We start from the raw sequence: 19,106 nt of genomic DNA, 5'->3' as shown, positions 1-19,106 counted from the left end.
CGATTAGTGGCCATTTTTTCATAATGTATTCGAGTGCAATACACCTACCAACCGATAGGGTCACTCTGTTAAAAGCATATGGCCACCGATCAGATTAAAATGCTTTTTATTGAACAATACGGATGATACAGGTACTTTTGAGAGCCCATATATACATGTAACCTCCGTCGCCATGGGATAAGCACTTTATCTTTGAAATATGAACGTTTATGTAGATGTACGGGTCATAAATGGAGAAAGTGCAAACACTAGGTTGAAGTTCATCCATGACGGTCGTGACAGTCGACCGTCGTGTATCCGTGGCTATTACTCCCTCTAACATTTCCCATGTTTTTAGCAGTGGTGGAAAAAGTACTCAAATTCTTTACTTAAGTAAAAGTACCAATACTGCAATATAGAAATACTCTTGTTACAAGTAAAAGTCCAGAATTCAAAATTTACTTGAGTAAAAGTACAAAAGTATTGGCATCAAAATGCACTTAAAGTACCAAAAGTAAAAGTACTAAATATTTGAAAATAGCAGATCTTCAAGCTCACAACGGGTCGCGATGCGACGCGTTGTGAGCTTGTAGACCGGCTAGGTATAAAATAGGGTTAAAGTGGTTAATGTATGTTTCATTATATCATAATTTATATCTGAAAAGTAACTAGTAACTAAAGTTTTCAAATACATGTAGTGGAGTAAAAGTACAATAGTTGCCTCTGAGATGTAGTGGAGTAGTAGTAAAAGTATTGGAAATTGGAAATACTCAAGTAAAGTACAGATACCTCAAAATTGTACTTATAAGTACAGTACTTGAGTAAATGTACTTAGTTACTTTCCACCACTGGTTTTTAGTGTATTGAAATAATGTCATGCATATTTGTCCAGTGCATAGCCTACTGCAGGCCTTGTTGACTAGATTTAGAATAGATTTTTAAGCTCTTGCTCCTGAAATGATCGATTATTTTTTAAGGGGAAACGCCATCATTTAACATGCAAGTCAATGGGTGAGAAGGACATTGCCAGGCACAAGTGTAGGTAATTAATGTATTTGTGCAAGATGACCCTGCTACTGTATATAAAATGTGTATATTACTCGTTCATCATGGTTCATGTTCAAATAGCTCAATCCAAAATATAATGCTGTAGGCCTAAGTGTTAGGCTGTATTTACGCACCTGCTTAATTGTAATTAATGCTTAAATATAGTTATGACCGGTATTTTTTATCAGATGTCTGATACATTTGATTCATTCCGGACATTGGGACCAGCAGGTTACAATCCTATATCGTAACCCCTGGTATTGACCACATTGCTTAGCAGAGTTCAGTGATGCAAATGCATGTCAAGTTGATCAACAGATTGTATTATTCTCCAATGCAATAACAGTACTGAAATGAAGGCTATAAGGGCAATAATGGGAGCCCTTTCTTTTTTAAAGTAACTTCAAAGTTACTTTTCACAGTAACGCATTACTTTTTGGTGTAAGTAACTAGTAAAGTAACTGAGTTACTTTTACATGACAAGTAACTAGTAATGGTAACTAGTCACTGGTTTTCAGTAACTAGCACACCACTAGCACAACACTACAACGGTGTCTAACCGAGAGTTATACTTCTCCAGTACAACGGTGTCTAACCGAGAGTTATACTTCTCCAGTACAACGGTGTCTAACCGAGAGTTATACTTCTCCAGTACAACGGTGTCTAACCGAGAGTTATACTTCTCCAGTACAACGGTGTCTAACCGAGAGTTATACTTCTCCAGTACAACGGTGTCTAACTGAGAGTCCATGCAGATCACAGTTGACAAATATTATATATTATCGGAGCTATTATTAATGTTATCGGTTTTATCGTGATGACGTCATAATTCCTGATATCGAACCGATAATTATCGGGCCGATACTTATCGTGCACTAATAATTTTATCGCAAATTATTGTCTCCGCCAGGCCGAAGGCATGGCGAGAGAGTATGTTTTACCCCCTGTCCGTCCGTGTGTCTGTGTGTGTGTGTGTCCGTGTGTCTGTGAACAGCTAATCTCTGGCACCGTTGGCTTGATCGCAGTGAAACTGTGCACACACACTCCCTGGATGCCAGAGCAGAACCTTTTTCACGAGAAATTTTTCACATGGGCCTTTTATAGCGCCACCAGGAGGCTGATTTGTGCAAAAGACATTTTTGGACAGTACTCCTACAGATTTTATCCAAACATCACGCAAATCGGTGCACAGTATCTCTATAGTCATGTGATCAACACAGATCTGCCTGATTTTCCATATTCCATCCTGATTGGCTAAGGTTGGCTTCCAAAGTTTGCAGGATTGGTCCATTTTGAACTAAATGCCTCAAATCATGAACGCAGCTTGTGATTTATGTGAAATTTAACACGCATGTTCCCACTAGGCCGAGGAAGAAATGCCATTTGAAAATGTTCAAATCAGCCTCATGGTGGCGCTATAAAAGGCAGATTTGTGTTTTTAACTATCTGCACCGATCTGCGTGAAACTTTGCACACATACTCCCTAGAGGCCAAGGAAAAATATCTGCCCTGCATTTTTCACATTAGCCTTTTATAGCGCCACCAGGAGGCCGACTTATGTAAAACTTTTTTTTTTTTAGATTAAGCCTTCACATTTTTTACCAAATTTCACGCAAATCGGTACACATGATCTCTATAGTCATGTGATCAAGATGCATCTGTTTGATATTTCATATTCCATCGTGATTGGCTAACATTGACATCTAAAGTTTGCAGGAGTGGCCCGCTTTGAACAAAATGCCGCAAATCATGAACACAGCGTCCAATTGTGGTGGAACTTTGCACGCACATTTGCACTACGTTGAAGAACAAACGCCACCCTTTTAACATTGCCCTATTATAGCGCCACCAGGAGGCAGATGTTTCTTTTTTATATTACTTTTAATTTTGTCCAAACATGCAAATCAGTACACATGATCTCTATAGTCAAGTGATCAAGATGGATCTGTCAAATTTTTTATATTCCATCCTGATTGGCGAATTCCGAAAATTGCTGGCCCACAATAACCTACCTGACCTGGCGGAGACCTGTGCTCCGAGGAGCACTTTTTCTGGTTTTTATATTTTTCTCTGTTGTTGGTGACAACTCTAGTGCGACGCCACGACGGCACGACGGTGTCATGAATGCGTCCTTTCACAATATTGTGCGTCAGCGACGCAGGACGCAGGCCTATGAGCATCTCTGCTCAGTGCGGCTGCAGAGTTCATGTGCAACATCGTATGGCTGTGGCTTTACAGTTTTCCTTCGCCGTGTCTGTAGGTCACCCCCAGGGACCCCCAAGGGTCTCCAGGGACCCCTAAGGGGGGGGGACGACCGCGGACCTCCTTTTTTTTTTTTTTTTTTTTTTTTCATCCCATGCTTTTGTACCCCCAAAACTATTTTCTTTTTTTTGGGGGGGGGGGGGGGGGTCCTGCGCTGTCCATCATGACATCTATGTCATTCTTTCTTGTTTTTTCTCGGGGACCCCAATCTACACTGTAAAATAATCACACTCTGAAAGTGTACAAATGGAACCCTGTAGTGGTCCATTAGGTTCCTAACTGATCATTTAGCTGTAGACCCCCTGGAACCCTCTCAGGGACCCGTGGGGGTCCCTGGACGCCACATTGTAAACCAGTGCCTTGACAGATCCGTAGGTTTGTGTTTGAGGATATGTTCTATTCTGTTGGATTTTATTTCCTGCTTTCCTCAGACATTTAATGATGTCGAGGAATGTTCTGTAATATTGAGTCTCTTAGGCTGTATGAAGTCTTTGTATCAGATCTACATTTGATTGTTCTGCTGCCATAATGCATACTGGCCCTCCAGCTTGTTTTCTGTCTGAACTCTCTAGATATTTCCACAAAATGAAATTTGTACAAAAGACGTATTCATTACAGCTCGAAGACAAAAAAAAAGAAAACATGTTGACCTATTGTTATAACATTTGGAAAACGCTTCTGTTGTGGGGTTGAAAAACCCCACAACAACTAAGTTCTGCCTGCAATAGTTTATTTTACTAACTGTTGTACTGTGCTTGCAGGGTGTCTGTATTTTGGGATTTGTTATATTGACAAGTAACTGTATAGGATGATGTACATCCTTCCATAAATTCACAGAATCTCTGTGTGTGTGCTTGATTGCGTGTGAGTGTGCAGTGTTGGAAATTAATGAGAGTAAAGTAATGAAAAAAAAGTAGTATTCTAACTTTTCCCAGTAACAAGTAATTACCTGCTAGTTCGCTTGAGAGATGAATCTGCAAAAAAGACAGGAAGAACTTCTAGTGTTGTACATGAAAAGACCCACATTTTGAGTTGAAAGGATGCATTTACTAATTGTGTGGGGTCTAACGGAAAAGTAATGAGTAGTGTAACAAGTTACTTTTGGCAGGTAGTAATAAGTAAAGTATTAATATTATTTTTGAAACAAGTAATGAGTAATATATTACTGTTTTTGAGTAACGAGCCCAACACTGTGAGTGTGTCACCAACGTATCTTGAGAACGGCATTCCCAACTTGCATCGTTCCCGACTTACATTGTTACCGACCCTAGTGTATGAAATGCAGTGTTAAGCTATGTGATGCTGTCTGGGTACATAGTACATAATCCTCTTCATTTTGTTGTTGTTGTTGTTGTCCTGTAGTATAATTAAGTTGCCACTTCGCTTTCATCATGGAAAAATGTTTTCTTGTCTGAGAGGTGAAAGGTTATCAACCATCACTGAATGTCTTTGTCTTTATCACTCTCTTTGATGTGCACTGTGTGACATCCCTATGTAATGCAAGTAAATGATTTGCCAGCCTTGAAGATGTCATTTAATAATAGAGCAGGTGCTTTCTATTAACTTTGCAGTCAAAATGTCAAGACGTGGTTTTCAGAAGGAAATAATGCAATAGTTAAATGTGGTTTTATTTATCATTTACAGGCAGATCATCTGATGACGAAATGGAACTGAATTTGGGAGCAGTGCTGTTGTGGGTACTTGTTTTGGACTGTGGTTTGGCTGGAGCCAGTATCCTGTATCGCGTCCAGGAGGAACAGCCTCCCAACAGTCTCATAGGCAGCCTGGCAGCAGACCAAGGGCTGCCAGATTCAGGCCATCTCTACAAGCTGGAGGTTGGGGCACCTTACCTTCGCGTCGATGGGAAGACGGGAGACATCTTCACCACGGAAGTCCCTATGGACAGAGAAACCCTAAGGGACTGCCGTATGCTACCTAAGGGTAAGCCATGCTACCTTGAATTTGAAGTGTCTGTGACGGATCTCATCCAGAACCAGAGTCCGCGGCTCATCGAGGGACGCTTCGAGGTGCAGGACATCAACGATAACACACCCCAGTTCCCCTCCTCTGTGCTCACCATCTCTGTCCCTGAGAACACTCATATGGGGGCGTTGTTCTCGATACCCGTTGCTACAGACAGGGACTCGGAGAGGAATGGGGTGGCTGACTATGCTCTCACAGCAGGGCCAGATGCAGCAACCTTGTTTGGCTTGCAGGTGGCTGAGGACAGGGGCGAGAAGCTGCCCCAGCTCATCGTCCTGGGCAGCTTGGACCGCGAGTTAAAGGATTCCTATGACCTGACCATTAAAGCAGTTGATGGGGGAAATCCTCAGCGCTACAGTAGTGCTTTGCTGAGGGTGGTAGTCACTGATGCAAACGACAACTCTCCCAAGTTTGAGAAGTCCACGTACGAGGCAGAGGTGTCGGAGAACAGTCCTGTGGGGCATTCTGTGTTGCAGGTAACACTTTGTTTCATTGACTTCCTTCATGTGTTGCATTCTTATTTATTATTTTTTTCATTTTCATTTTCATTTGCACAATTCCTTTTTGGACCAACTGGCAATAGTGGGGGTTTGAAACTTTAATCGCAAGCAAATTATTTTGTGCTGTTGTCTGCATTAGTCTTTCAAATTTCATATTGAAGAGCTGACAAGCGAAGTACCGCTCAGACAGTTTATTACAAAATAATAATAGCCTTTTCGTATAATTCTCTCCTTGAGATGCATAGATTGCATTTCTATTTCCAAATCCCAGAAAATCTCCCTTTATAGATATAAAATTAATTCTCTCTGAATATCAGTTTATTTTCAGTGGAAAAATAAATTGAGGGCTAGAGATCCCCTCTCTCTGATATGAAACTGTTATGTAACACAGGCCACAGTTAGTCCTTAAGGGATGTCCCATTTTCTTGTACTCTGTTTCCTGATTCACTGGTTATTTGCTCATTTATTTGATTTATTTATGCTGTTGGAGTCCAGCAAGTATTTTAGCATTATTAAATGTCACGTGTAATTAAATGTTGATGTTAATTTGATGTGTTCTATTGATTTGTGGTGATAAGACCACTGGAAGAAATTGATTTAGCTGGAGTGGAACCCAATAGAAAAAAGTGAAAATACATCATCACTATTAGTGATGATTGATCAAAACTAATAACATAGCCACATAGTGCTCTGAAATGTATGTTATGTAACCTGTCACCTACTAGCAGCATGCATTCATTAAGTCAAAATTTGCATTTATCTAGCCCAGGGGTTCTCAAACTTTTTTATACCACGACCCCATATTATGAAGGAATGTTTTTTTGCTGCCCCATCAGCGCCCCCGGTCTCCCCGGCGTCCCCGCACGGTAAAGTTACATTGCGATCTAAATTGAACTCTGCGAGGGTACAGATGGAACCAAATGGACCCGTGGTCCTGTACCCTCCCGCTCTCGGACTAACAAAAACAGCCAAAATGTCTCTTCTTATAGCCACCCTCTCATATTGAACATAATTCCTAAGTAAATCGTTTATGAACAGAGCTAAATCAGTTTGAGTGCCTCAGCTTCTGCAAGGGCGTGTGTGTGTGTATGAGGAATCAAGCCAATAGTTTGTTTGGTCGCGACAACCTCACTTTCTTTTTTTCGTTTCTTGATAAACAAAAAAAAAAGTCTTATTTTTTTGGTTACCACTGCGCGACCCCAACAGCACCTTCCCGCGACCCCACTTTGGGTCGCGAACCATAGTTTGAGAACTGCTCATCTAGCCCAATTCCCTGCAAAATGTGTAAAAAAAAAAAGGAAAAGAGAAATAGCATTAATATAATATATATCATTATGACAATTAATTTGACAAAAATATGCACACATTCCGATTGGTTCTAACCCTGAATTGTTCCCCTTAATTCAAACCTTTAACCACAGACATTCTTTTTTATTGTAGGTCAAAGCAAATGACTCTGACATGGGCCCTAATGGAGAAATTGAGTACACACTTCACCAAGCATTAGAGCCAGTGCCAAAGCTCCTACGAATCGATCGGTCCTCTGGCGTTATATACGTCAAAGGATCACTGGACAGGGAGGAAATCAGCAGCTTGTCTTTCTATGTGGTGGCACGGGATAAGGGCCCACAACCCAAGAGCTCTAAAACCTTTGTAACCATCGAGGTGACCGACCAAAACGACAATGCTCCAGCGGTGGAAATCCGAGGGATTGGTCTCGTGACTCACAGCGAGGGCGTGGCTAACATATCAGAGGACATGCCTGTGGGCACGGCTGTAGCTCTGGTGCAGGTCTCTGACAGGGATGAGGGAGAGAACGCTGTTGTCACCTGTGTGGTGGCAGGGGACGTGCCCTTCCAGCTGCGGCCTGCTAGTGACTCCTCCACTGACAGCAAGAGGAAGTACTTCCTACAGACCACAACCCCTCTGGATTATGAAAGGGTGAGGGATTACCGTGTGGAAATCGTGGCCGTTGATTCTGGCAACCCGGCGCTTTCCAGCACCAACTCATTAAAGGTGCAAGTGACTGACGTGAATGATAACTCTCCGATATTTTCCCCGACCCTTTTTGAAGTGGAATTTCCCGAAGAGAATCAGCCAGGGGAGAGGGTGGTTGATGTGACGGCCTTGGACGCCGACAGTGGCACTAACGCGGAACTCGTCTATAGCATAGTAGGGGACTCGTCCATCAAGGGCCTGTTTGAGATTGACCCAAATTCAGGGGAAGTGAGAGCCCGAACCCCACTAGATCGAGAGCATAAAGAGCACTATGAGTTCCGGGTGAGTGCAGCAGATAAAGGTTCACCAAGCCATAAAGGAACAGCAACTGTTGTGATAAAGGTTCTCGACCGCAACGACAATGACCCCAAGTTCATGCTAAGTGGCTATAGCTTCTCGGTCTTGGAGAACATGCCTCCCCTTAGTCCTGTCGGTATGGTGACAGTTATGGACATGGACAAGGATGAGAATGCTTTTATTCACCTTTCTGTGGAGCCCGATGGCGGGAAATTCGTGGTTCAGAATGGAACGGGCACCATTCTCTCCAGCATATCGTTTGACAGGGAGAAGGAGAGCAGCTATACCTTCCGCCTAAAAGCAGTGGACGCAGGGGAGCCTCCCAGGTCTTCATACGTAGGTGTAACCATCAACGTGTTGGACGAGAACGACAACGACCCTGTGGTCACCAAGCCGTCAAATTCCTCCTTCAAGCGCCTGTCTCCTCTGGCGACACCAGACAGCCATGTGGAGTTAGTGGAAGCCGAGGACCTGGACAGTGGGCCGAACGCAGAGCTGGCCTTTAGCATCACGGGTGGAAATCCTTACCAGTTATTCCGCATCTCCCCCACCAACGGCGAGATCACTCTCGCCAAGGAGATGTCCAGAAAACATGGCGGGCTGCATCGCTTGGTTGTGCGGGTGAATGACAGGGGCAAGCCTTCACGTCACACCACCGTCCTAGTTCACATTTATGTCAATGAGACTATTTCAAATGTCAGCCTAGTGGAGGCACTGGTGGGGCACAGTCTTTACACGCCGTTGGACAGAGACATAGCCGGTGACCCCGACAATGGCCTGGCTGCTCAACGCAGTAACATTCTTTACGGCAGCCTTGCCGGCGTGACGGGCGTCGTCCTGTTGATTGTGGTGGTGGTGTTTATCCGTCACCGCATGCAGAGTGAGGCCAAGAGCGGCTATCAGGCTGGCAAGAAAGAGTCAAAGGACCTGTATGCCCCTAAACAGGGCCCGAAGAGCAGCAAAAGCAAAAGAGGACGGAAAGGTAAATCCCAAAAGTCATCAAAACCTCTCGGCGAAGAGGAAGAAGTCAGCCTTCAGAAGAGCCTCAAGTTTAACCTTGATGGAGTCAACGACAGCCCAAGGATTCACTTGCCACTTACATATTCTCCAGGAAGCCCTGATATAGGCAGGCACTACCGCTCCAACTCTCCCTTGCCATCCATCCAGCTGCAGGCCCAGTCTCCCTCTGCCTCCCAAAAGCATCAGGCAGTCCAGGATCTTCCTGCCACAAACACCTTCGTAGGAACAGGGGGAGATGATAACTCGACCGGCTCAGACCAGTATTCAGACTACAGCTACAAGGCCAGCCAGTCCAAGTACAACAAACAGGTAAGAGCCACTCCTTACTGTTTATCAGAGCTGTGTGTGTGTGTGTGTGTGTGTGTGTGTGTGTGTGTGTGTGTGTGTGTGTGTGTGTGTGTGTGTGTGTGTGTGTGTGTGTGTGTGTGTGTGTGTGTGTGTGTGTGTGTGTGTGTGTGTGTGTGTGTGTGTGTGTGTGTGTGTGTGTGTGTGTGTGTGTGCGCGCGCGCATGCGCGTGCGTGCGTGCGTGTGTGTGTGTGTGTTCATGTATTCATGTATTCATGTTTGGAGGGTGTTAAAGTCAGAATACCATACAGTTTAGGAATTTGCATATGCAAATTTTATATTACGCTGCAGTCCAATCAGTTTGTGAAAATGAACAATCCTCTTAGCATTAGAAAGTCCAGGACTGAGAGCTATGATGTCCCCGTGTACTCCAGAGACAGCGAACTTCTAAAATATTTCTTTAAACATTTTTATGTAAGTAAACATTATAATAGATTTGTGCCATTATTCCCATTTACAAAATGGAAACTGTTCCCTGAAGCCTAAGCTTCTGACTGCAGCTGGAAAAAGAATAAAGAGTGCGCAAATTATTCCTTAATTTTGCCATACTTTCATTATGAAAATAATTTGGTTAAGTAGTTAAACACGCATGACAGAAGATTGCTCTTTTCAGATTGCAAATTTCAGGCAATTATGCATTCTGTTGTTCATCCATAGCTGAGAATGAAGGCAGAAATGCTTGCATAAATGATAGTGTATAATGTAAGGTGTGTTGGTTTAAGTATCACAATGAATTTACAGTAATTGTGAGAATTAACTTTGAGTTGAAGAGTAATATGAGAAGTAAACAACTTTCTAGTAATGCAATGTACAACACAGTAATCCACATCTTCAATACTTAATACTCATCTTCAATAAAAATGGCAAGAACTAGACCTATTAGTTATATGACCCACGTCAGAATCAAATTCACACACACACACACACACACACACACACACACACACACACACACACACACACACACACACACACACACACACACACACACACACACACACACACACACACACACACACACACACACAAACACACAAACACACAAACACACACACACACACACGTCCACTTTTGGCCACTTTCTTTCTTTATTTCTTTCTTTCTTTCTCAACAAATTTAAATTGAGTTTGTTCTCAACCCATGGAAAAGTAGCTCCATGTCTATAAAAAATATAATAAAGTAAGACCCAGTGGAATATTGTCTGTCTAGCTTACCAGTTATTCACTTGTAAGCAATTGCAAAAGAATTGCAAAAGAAGAAAATCACTTTTGGCTTTGTGTTGACGCTATGTCTACAGTACCTGAAAATGAGCTCAAATATGAGAGTAGTGTTAGGACTGAGACACTATTGTGTGTCAAAACATTCAATACTCTCTCACATTACATCCTGCAGAGGCAACTGCTTTATATTTTAGATTCTGCCACCCTTGCATGAAATTGTTTTTCTATACAGTAAATGTTGCACTTACAGCAATCTTACTTTTGAGTTAAGTTCTAGCTTTGTAAACAAAACAGTCTGACCATGTCATCATTGCACGGAGAAGCTGTAATATGAGCATAATTCTAATTCATATTCAAATGACTCCCATTACTATGGTTGAGCAGAATCCTAAGTTATAATGTTTTTACAGTCTTAAACACCCCCCCCCCACCCCCTATTATTTATTTATTGCAACCCTGCTAGCGATGTCAGTCCATCCAACATTAGCCCCAAACAAGATATCTCCAAAACACAGTGGAATTTGCTGTGCCCCTTCATGATCCAGAGGATGGCCCTTCCATTTTGTTGACCCTATGGCCATTACACCCACTCGCACATTGCCCATCCCACACTTTGATCACAAATAAGATCAATCTAAAACTACCGGCTTTATTTATGGCTGTGGAATTTGATGTGCACCTTCATGCTCTTCTAGGTCACAAGGGGTGTAAAGGAGCAGCATGACTCAACCTTTAGGGGATGCTAGCGGGGCTTTTGCTGAGCACACGTTCTGCAAAGCACTACTTTGGATCCATACCCCATATACAGCTGTACACAATTGTTTACTGCTGACCGCTGAACATTTTCACTGGACAATGTGATAGCATATATTCAGGGAACGGGGTGCTCTACTTATTCACATTCCACACCCAGATTTTCCCAGCCAGTACCAGAGATTAGAACTGGCAACTTTCCAATCACATGCACACTTCTATGCCCCTTTGCCCCCCCTCCCCCTCCCCCCAATAGATAAGGCCTCATTTCTCTATATTTGTTTGGCTTATGGTGTGAAGAGTACTTTTATAAATGCACAAACAGGCCTGTGTGTTTGTCATAATGAATGCTTGTCATTGCGGCACATCTTGCAAGATGTTGACCAGTCATCAACATGGTTTCATCAATAATAGCTCTACATGCCAAGCAGTTCATCAAGTTGTGTTGTTGGTTGGTTTGTTTGTTTGTTGAATGAATAATTTTCCTAGATGCCTAGGAGCAACACCAGTGAAGAGAAGGCAAACTGTATCATATCAAGTTCATGTTGATAGAATAGCATAATCTCCTATTCCAATAGACAAAGGGTTCAGTGTATGGACCTTTTATTCATACAAATGCAATCTATTGCACCAATGGTATTAGGAAGCCCGGTCAGAGTGGAAAAAAAAGGCCAGCTTGACACCGATTTGGCTGTATGACTGCAGGGAAATTGAATATATTCCGGGGCTCATTTAACAATTGGATATCCCACACTGGGCAGTATGTAGCATGGAGGGCTGGGATATTTCACAGTGGTCACCAATCTACCTTTGGAAAGTGTCAGTGGCGACAAAAAGTCAAGTGCTGTTAGCAGTTGTATCTTTGTTTGAATGACATAAGGTCTTGTTTGCCTTGTTAAGTCTGTCCACAAGATGCTGCACTGCCTCACCATGGTTCACCATCACCTCATGACTCACTCATCACCCTCACCCAGTCAGCCTCTAGTGCCTGAAAATGTGCCCCCACCAGTGAACACTGGACAATTTCTCCAATATACAGTGTATCTATATGTACAGTATATATCTCTGTCTGTCTGTCTGTCTGTCTGTCTGTCTGTCTGTCTGTCTGTCTGTCTGTCTGTCTGTCTGTCTGTCTGTCTGTCTGTCTGTCTACATATCAGTTCAGTTATCCTTTAGTAATATTTTGGTATTTGAGAGCAAAATACACTATAGTATGGCCAATGTAATCAAATAACAATTAAAAACCTGTAGTAGTAGTAGTAGTAGTAGTAGTAGCCTAATAATAATTCAAATGATCGAGAACAAAATGTACATGCATGGGGTGGTCTCATGTTTTAATAAATTCCTGTCACATTAATACAACTTTAGTAACAGCTTGATACGAAGGAAGTACTCGAAAAAGCATTTGTATATTATTAGATAAAATGAGACCCATTGTTTGTGACTTCAAACATCAACACTTGTATCCAAGTTTCCAGCAGATTTCTTCTGAAACTTGAAGTGTTTCTGGTGGTTCTTGATCAGAGGGAAGTTCCTCATTTGGAGTTGCAGCGGGTAGCAAGGACTGGCAGTCTCTTAGATTACCCTATCATCACTGTCAAGTATGCTGATGAGATGGGCACTCGAGATCCACTTCACATCAGGAATCTAGAGGGCCCCACTCTTTTCAATCCAAGAAAACATTGGAATGTGTTGTTCAGACCTAAACCCTTTCAGATGGACAAAAACACAATTACACGCACGCATGCGCGTGAACATTTGCACACACACACACACACACACACACACACACACACACACACACACACACACACACACACACACACACACACACACACACACACACACACACACACACACACACACACACACACACACACACACACACACACACACACACAGAGTGCACACACAGAGTGCACACACACACACACACACACGTTCAGCAAATAAAGTTATGAATACTTAAGTAAGCCAGGGCCCACGTTTATTAATTCAGCCAGTGAACAGCAGAGGTGAGCAGACAGGGGAAGGTCCATGGCTCGCGTCTCCTGCCTGACCTCCAGTGCTCTGATCTCTGCAGGTCACTTGCACTTATCTCCCCTCTCCTTCTGCGCTTATCTCCTCTTATCTTTACTGCTTTTAGCACAGCCAGAATTGCCATGGAAACCGAAATATTAATAGGCTCAGAGGGGATTACAAATGGAAAAAACGTAGAATCTAGGGGCAGAATGCTAGCTTGTCTGTTGATTTCTGTGTCCTCTCAAAGTGTCCTATGAGTGCATTGCTTTGATGAGAAGAAAAGTTTCAAACGTTATTCAATCGTTTCATAAGATTCAAGAGTATGACCATTGTATTGGAAAGATAAATCTATATTATTTATAGATTGATATTGATGTTTGTTTTGATTTTATTACAAGTGTCATGCACTCTGCACACTACAGCTCACTTGGAGTAACAAATGCATCTCTAGGCATCACATCCTTTTCAAATATACAGTAATATGAACAAAACCCCTCTCAAAAAATTGGAAGGAATACTAGGAATACTCAACTGTTTTTCAACCACAAATCTATGTCTTTATTGGAACATGCACTGCCAAAGCAACAAACCAAAAGCAGAGCAATGTAGTTGTGTGGACATAAAAAACTGCAGCTATTCTCGCTTCTGCCAGTAGGGACACCCCTCTCGAGTCACCTCGAGAGGGGTGTCGAGCATTCACAGTGAATCCTGGGTATTGTAGGAACAGATGGCACAGTGTCATGTTTGTAATGGGAAATGAATATCTGTGTGTGTGCGTGTGTGTGTGTGTGTGTGTGTGTGTGTGTGTGTGTGTGTGTGTGTGTGTGTGTGTGTGTGTGTGTGTGTGTGTGTGTGTGTGTGTGTGTGTGTGTGTGTGTGTGTGTGTGTGTGTGTGTGTTTGGGAGGGGGTGGGTCATAGTGCATGTTATCAGAACGTATTTCCATCAATGAGAACAGTTAATGTCACAAATTGATAATATCCATATATTTCACAGTGGAATATTCCTTCAGGTACTGTGCCTATAATACATGTATTATCAGCTGACATGTTTACACACTTTACAATAGCGTGCAACGCAGAACCTACCTTTTCTCTGGAATACTGCATTATACGTCTTTCATTCGTAATTACAGGTAAACTTCACCATCACAAAACAATGACGTGTTTTGTGACATCATCACTTGGCACCAGAGAAATACACAGAATACATAGGGTATTTTTTGCCATGCAAAAAAGTGCAAAGTCTTCCTTTCACCAAAAATAGATACACGTACAGTAGATAGAAAATAGAGGTGGAAGACATGCTGCGGAGACTTGAGCTATGTGTATGTGACACATTTTGGGAGTGTGTTCCTTCAGAGCTAGTCAGTTGCACTTGGCTAGTGGGTAGTTTCAGCAGATGGTGTCCGACAGCGCGGGTGATCACAAGCTTTGGTGGGTGGAGTCAGTTTAGGGAACAGTCACCCAAAGCCACCAGTGTCTCCTTGATGGACGGCATATGGGAACAAAGTGACTAGACGCCTTGGGGTGTGTTTGCAAACGTGTGTATGTTGTAAGTCCCCAGTGCTGGTGTTTGTAGGTGTGTTATGTTCTGTCTTTAACTGGGTTTTAATTGTATCTGTTACCTGCGTGTTAACCCATTTAAACCGGGAAAGAATCTGTGTCATTTTAAGATGTATTTGGCTATTCAATGAAAAAAATAGCAGATATACAAGCTCATAGCGGCACAGAGTGCCGCACTATGAGCTTGTATATCTGCTATTTTATTCTATTTTATCGTGAACATTTGTACAAATCTTTGAATATATTTTTTAAACAACATTTGGAACTCAAATCTTAGTTCCTGGAACTAAATATTTTGAGATGGGGTTCCGCGCCAAATACAAACCTTTGTATGTATTTGGCCGCGGACCCCCATCTCAAAATATTTTGTTCCAGGGACCCCCCAGAAGCAAAGATTTGATTCAAAAATGTTCCCTTTAAAAAATATTTAAATTATTATTATTTTTAAATCACAATTGTTCAAAAAATAGCAGATCTACAAGCTCATAACGCGCCACGCTATGAGCTTGTAGATCTGCTATTTTTGAATAGCCCAAAGTATAAAATAATGGTTATATCTCAAATGTAAAATAACACGGATGCGTTCCCGGTCTAAATGGGTTAAGTTGTAAACCAGCTGCTCTCAGTCACACGACCATATTCCTGTTTCCTCAGCATGACAGTGTAAAGAGTTTGAGACATGATTCAGGTGATTGACAGGCTGTGTGAAAACACGGGCAGATGTTGGAACTCCTGCGACGTACCTCAGCAGATGTTGCCTCATGTATGGTATCCCCTCCCACATCAGGGGGAACAGATTGACCAAAATAAATAATGAAAGTAATTGCCAAGTGATGTGACAGATGTGTTGTGACTTGTGGTGCCCTTGGTTTTCTTGGCTCTGTTGAATTTGCATCCTCGTGGTGGAAAGTATTTAAATTCTTGCATATCCGCAATGAGAACTTTACTGTATAGTTCAGATGTTTTATTTGTGCATTTTCAAAAAAGTTTTCTGAAACACTTATGTTGCTATAATATCAGTGGCTCTCAAACGTTTTCATGTCAAGGATACCCAAAATGATATGTATTTGGCCGCGGACCCCCATCTAAAAAATATTTAGTTCCAGGGACCCCCCAGAAACAAAGATTTGAGTTACAAATGTTCGCTTCAAAAAATAAATATTCAAAGATTTGCACACATTTTCATGATTTTTCAAAAATAGCAGATCTACAAGCTTATAGCGTGGCACTCGGTGGCGCCGCGCTATGAGCTTGTATATCTGCTATTTTTGAATAGCCAAAGTATAAAATAATGGTTACAGTCTAAAATATCTATCTAAAATGACATACTTTCCCGGTCTTAATGGGATAATAGAGAGTGGCTATAGAACACACATTGGTAAAATTGTGATTAACCACCACCATTCATGAGTCATGACACAGACAGCCTGGAACTTTTGATCAGTCACAGGACCTTGATGGATTTTATGAATACACTCACGCTCCATAGTAAACATTATGTAACTGCTATTTGCTGCTATTTTGCCCGCTGGTTTTTCTTGCTCTTTTCTCCCTCTGGTCCTAATTAAAGCCACCGTGCTTCTTATTGGCTTTGATCTATGAATAGGTCAGATAAATGGTCAATGAGCAATTGACAAACACCCATGTGATCTGTAACCTATGGATTGTGTGCAGTGACACCCAGTAAATACAAACGCATGCACATACATTGTGTATACACGGGGACATGCACACGCGCACACACACACTCGCAGACACACTTTGACAAAAAATACGCTATACACAAGTGAGTTCATGTACTGTACGCACCAACGCACGCCCATGATTTATACGTGCGTGCACACAATGCCCTTACACACACTCACTCATTTAACATTTCCATATGTGACTGTGTGTGTGTGTGTGTGTGTGTGGGTGTGTGTGTGTGGGTGTGGGTGTGTGTGTGACTCAGAGAGAGTAAATTGCGAGTGGTTAGCATTTGTATGCTGTTGTGTTCAGCTAAATCTACAGAAGTTGACATTATGGAAACGCTACAGTGCTGCTCCACTACCGTGCCAAGTTCTAAGAGGAATTAATTGGACTATCTTGCAGTACTGGCAAAACAGAAGCCAGACTGGGAGACTTTTTGCATTTGCGAGGATCTAGGGCTTCTCTAATTTGTCTCCACCTTTTGAATGTGTGATGTTGCGTGATGGTTGCTGGGGAAACCAGTGGCTCTCAGTCAGCCCAAGGTTGATAATTGGTCCAGTTGGGCCCAACATCTAACACCTTTTCTTTTTGCACGTACGGCGGCATTTAATCGCATATCCACTGCTCCTTTGGACTAAACACAGTCTGAGATATATCTAACGCAGAGAACAGGATCAAGGGAAAAGGGCTCTGTTCATTTTTAAACGTCTGTGATGACAGATTGTGAGCCTTAACCCATTCAATCCAGGAACGCGTCTACTAATGTCTTCTAAATCCTAACAGTTTTCGGAAAAGCCTATGTTGCTACATCAGTGGTGCTCAAACTTTTTCATGTCAAGTGCCACCCAAAAAAAAAGATATATTTGGCCGTGGACCCCCTATCTCAAAATGTTGTGTTCCAGGGACCCCCAGAAGCAAAGATTTGAGTTACAAATGCTCGCTTTAAAAAAATATATATTCAAAGATTTGCACACATTTTCATGTTTTTAAAAAAAATAGCAGATCTACAAACTCATAGCGCGGCACTCGGCGCCCCGCTATGAGCTTGTATATCTGCTATTTTTGAATAGCCAAAGAAATCTTAAAAATGACTCGGATGTGTTCCCGGATTGAATGGGTTAATATAAATTCACACAATTAAAAGGCTGTAATTGTCATAGATAAGTGAGTGTTATCCCCCTGTGGTCTGCTCCTTCATCTTCATCCCTAGGCTGCAGCTATTTACAGCCAATCAGATGGATGACAAGAGCATGGAGAGTTGCGGAGGGATGGGGTGGGGATAAGAATCGGGGCTAGTCTTAATTAACCCGCATAATTATTAGACAGGGTGTACACTTTGTGAACTTTAGGCATCCCTTTGAGCTGGGATTAGCCCAGTTTAGCACAAAATGCCGCTATCTGAAATCAGCAGATGTATATTTTAGAGACAAGGCCCGAGGCAGAAATGTGCTCTCCTGGTAGAAAGCATGACATAGAATTTTCGTACTTTCCAGCAGGACCAGTGAGTACAATGAATTATTGGAGTTTTGCCATCTGGAAATCTCTTCTTTCTTTTTTTGGGTGAGGGACGGGACACAATGGTTGCAATTGAGTTATTTATCCCTGTCTTGCTATCCATCTGGCAGAATTTCAATAGTTTTAGCAACTATTGAAACAACACACACACACACACACACACACACACACACACACACACACACACACACACACACACACACACACACACACGTCACGCGCACGCACACACACACACACACACACACACACACACACACACACACACACACACACACACACACACACACACACACACACACACACACACACACACACACACACACACACACACACACACACACACACACACACACACACACACACACACACACACACACACACACAGAGAGAGAGAGAGGGATGGTTCTTTGTGCACAAAGTACTTGCTATGGTTGATTACACAGAGAACGAAGGCATGGAAACTGAGTATAAGAGCATTATAGAGAATAATTTACGTGATTTCTGCTTTATAGACCAATAACGCGACGTAGTAGTTTGCGCTGCCATTGCTGATGCTGAGCACTGAAAAGTGCAATTTTCAGTTATCAATATTGCTGCCTTTTTCCCCCGTCCTATCTTAATGCTATTTTCACAGACATGGTATGCTCATTGACTTGCCAAAACTCACTTCCGATGAAGACTAATGGCTGTAGTTGAAAAGAGACAGTGAGAAAAAAAGGAAATCTTTGCAGGCTGTAACTCAACCAAAACATTTGAAGCGTGAAGCTCGGTCACTGGCTCTGCAGATCGTTGCCGTCAGGCGGAAACCTCATATCTCCATATTTCTACTTTAGTATGTTTTTTTTTGTAAATGAATGCCCTACTTCGTCATACTACAGTGTCACACAAAAGTAGCCAATCTAAGAGCT

General features: G+C 42.3%; 1 protein-coding gene across 1 annotated transcript in view; it reads left to right on the top strand.

Moving 5' to 3' along the window:
• Positions 1 to 4,937: 4,937 nt before the first annotated feature.
• Positions 4,938 to 19,106, top strand: part of pcdh1a (protocadherin 1a) — a gene marked incomplete at its 3' end in the record, with an annotated part of 78,661 nt that continues 64,492 nt past the window's right edge. The window contains exons 1-2 of the mRNA XM_084074572.1: positions 4,938 to 5,747; positions 7,212 to 9,395. Coding sequence (XP_083930698.1) covers positions 4,953 to 5,747; positions 7,212 to 9,395 — 2,979 coding nt within the window. The 5' untranslated portion in view covers positions 4,938 to 4,952. The remainder of the gene's footprint in view (positions 5,748 to 7,211; positions 9,396 to 19,106) is intronic.

This window comes from Gymnoscopelus microlampas (assembly GCF_963454915.1).
Source record: "Gymnoscopelus microlampas genome assembly, chromosome: 12".
Taxonomy (NCBI): domain Eukaryota; kingdom Metazoa; phylum Chordata; class Actinopteri; order Myctophiformes; family Myctophidae; genus Gymnoscopelus; species Gymnoscopelus microlampas.
Note: the sequence above shows the minus strand (reverse complement) of the source record. Positions and strands in the feature narration are given on the sequence as shown.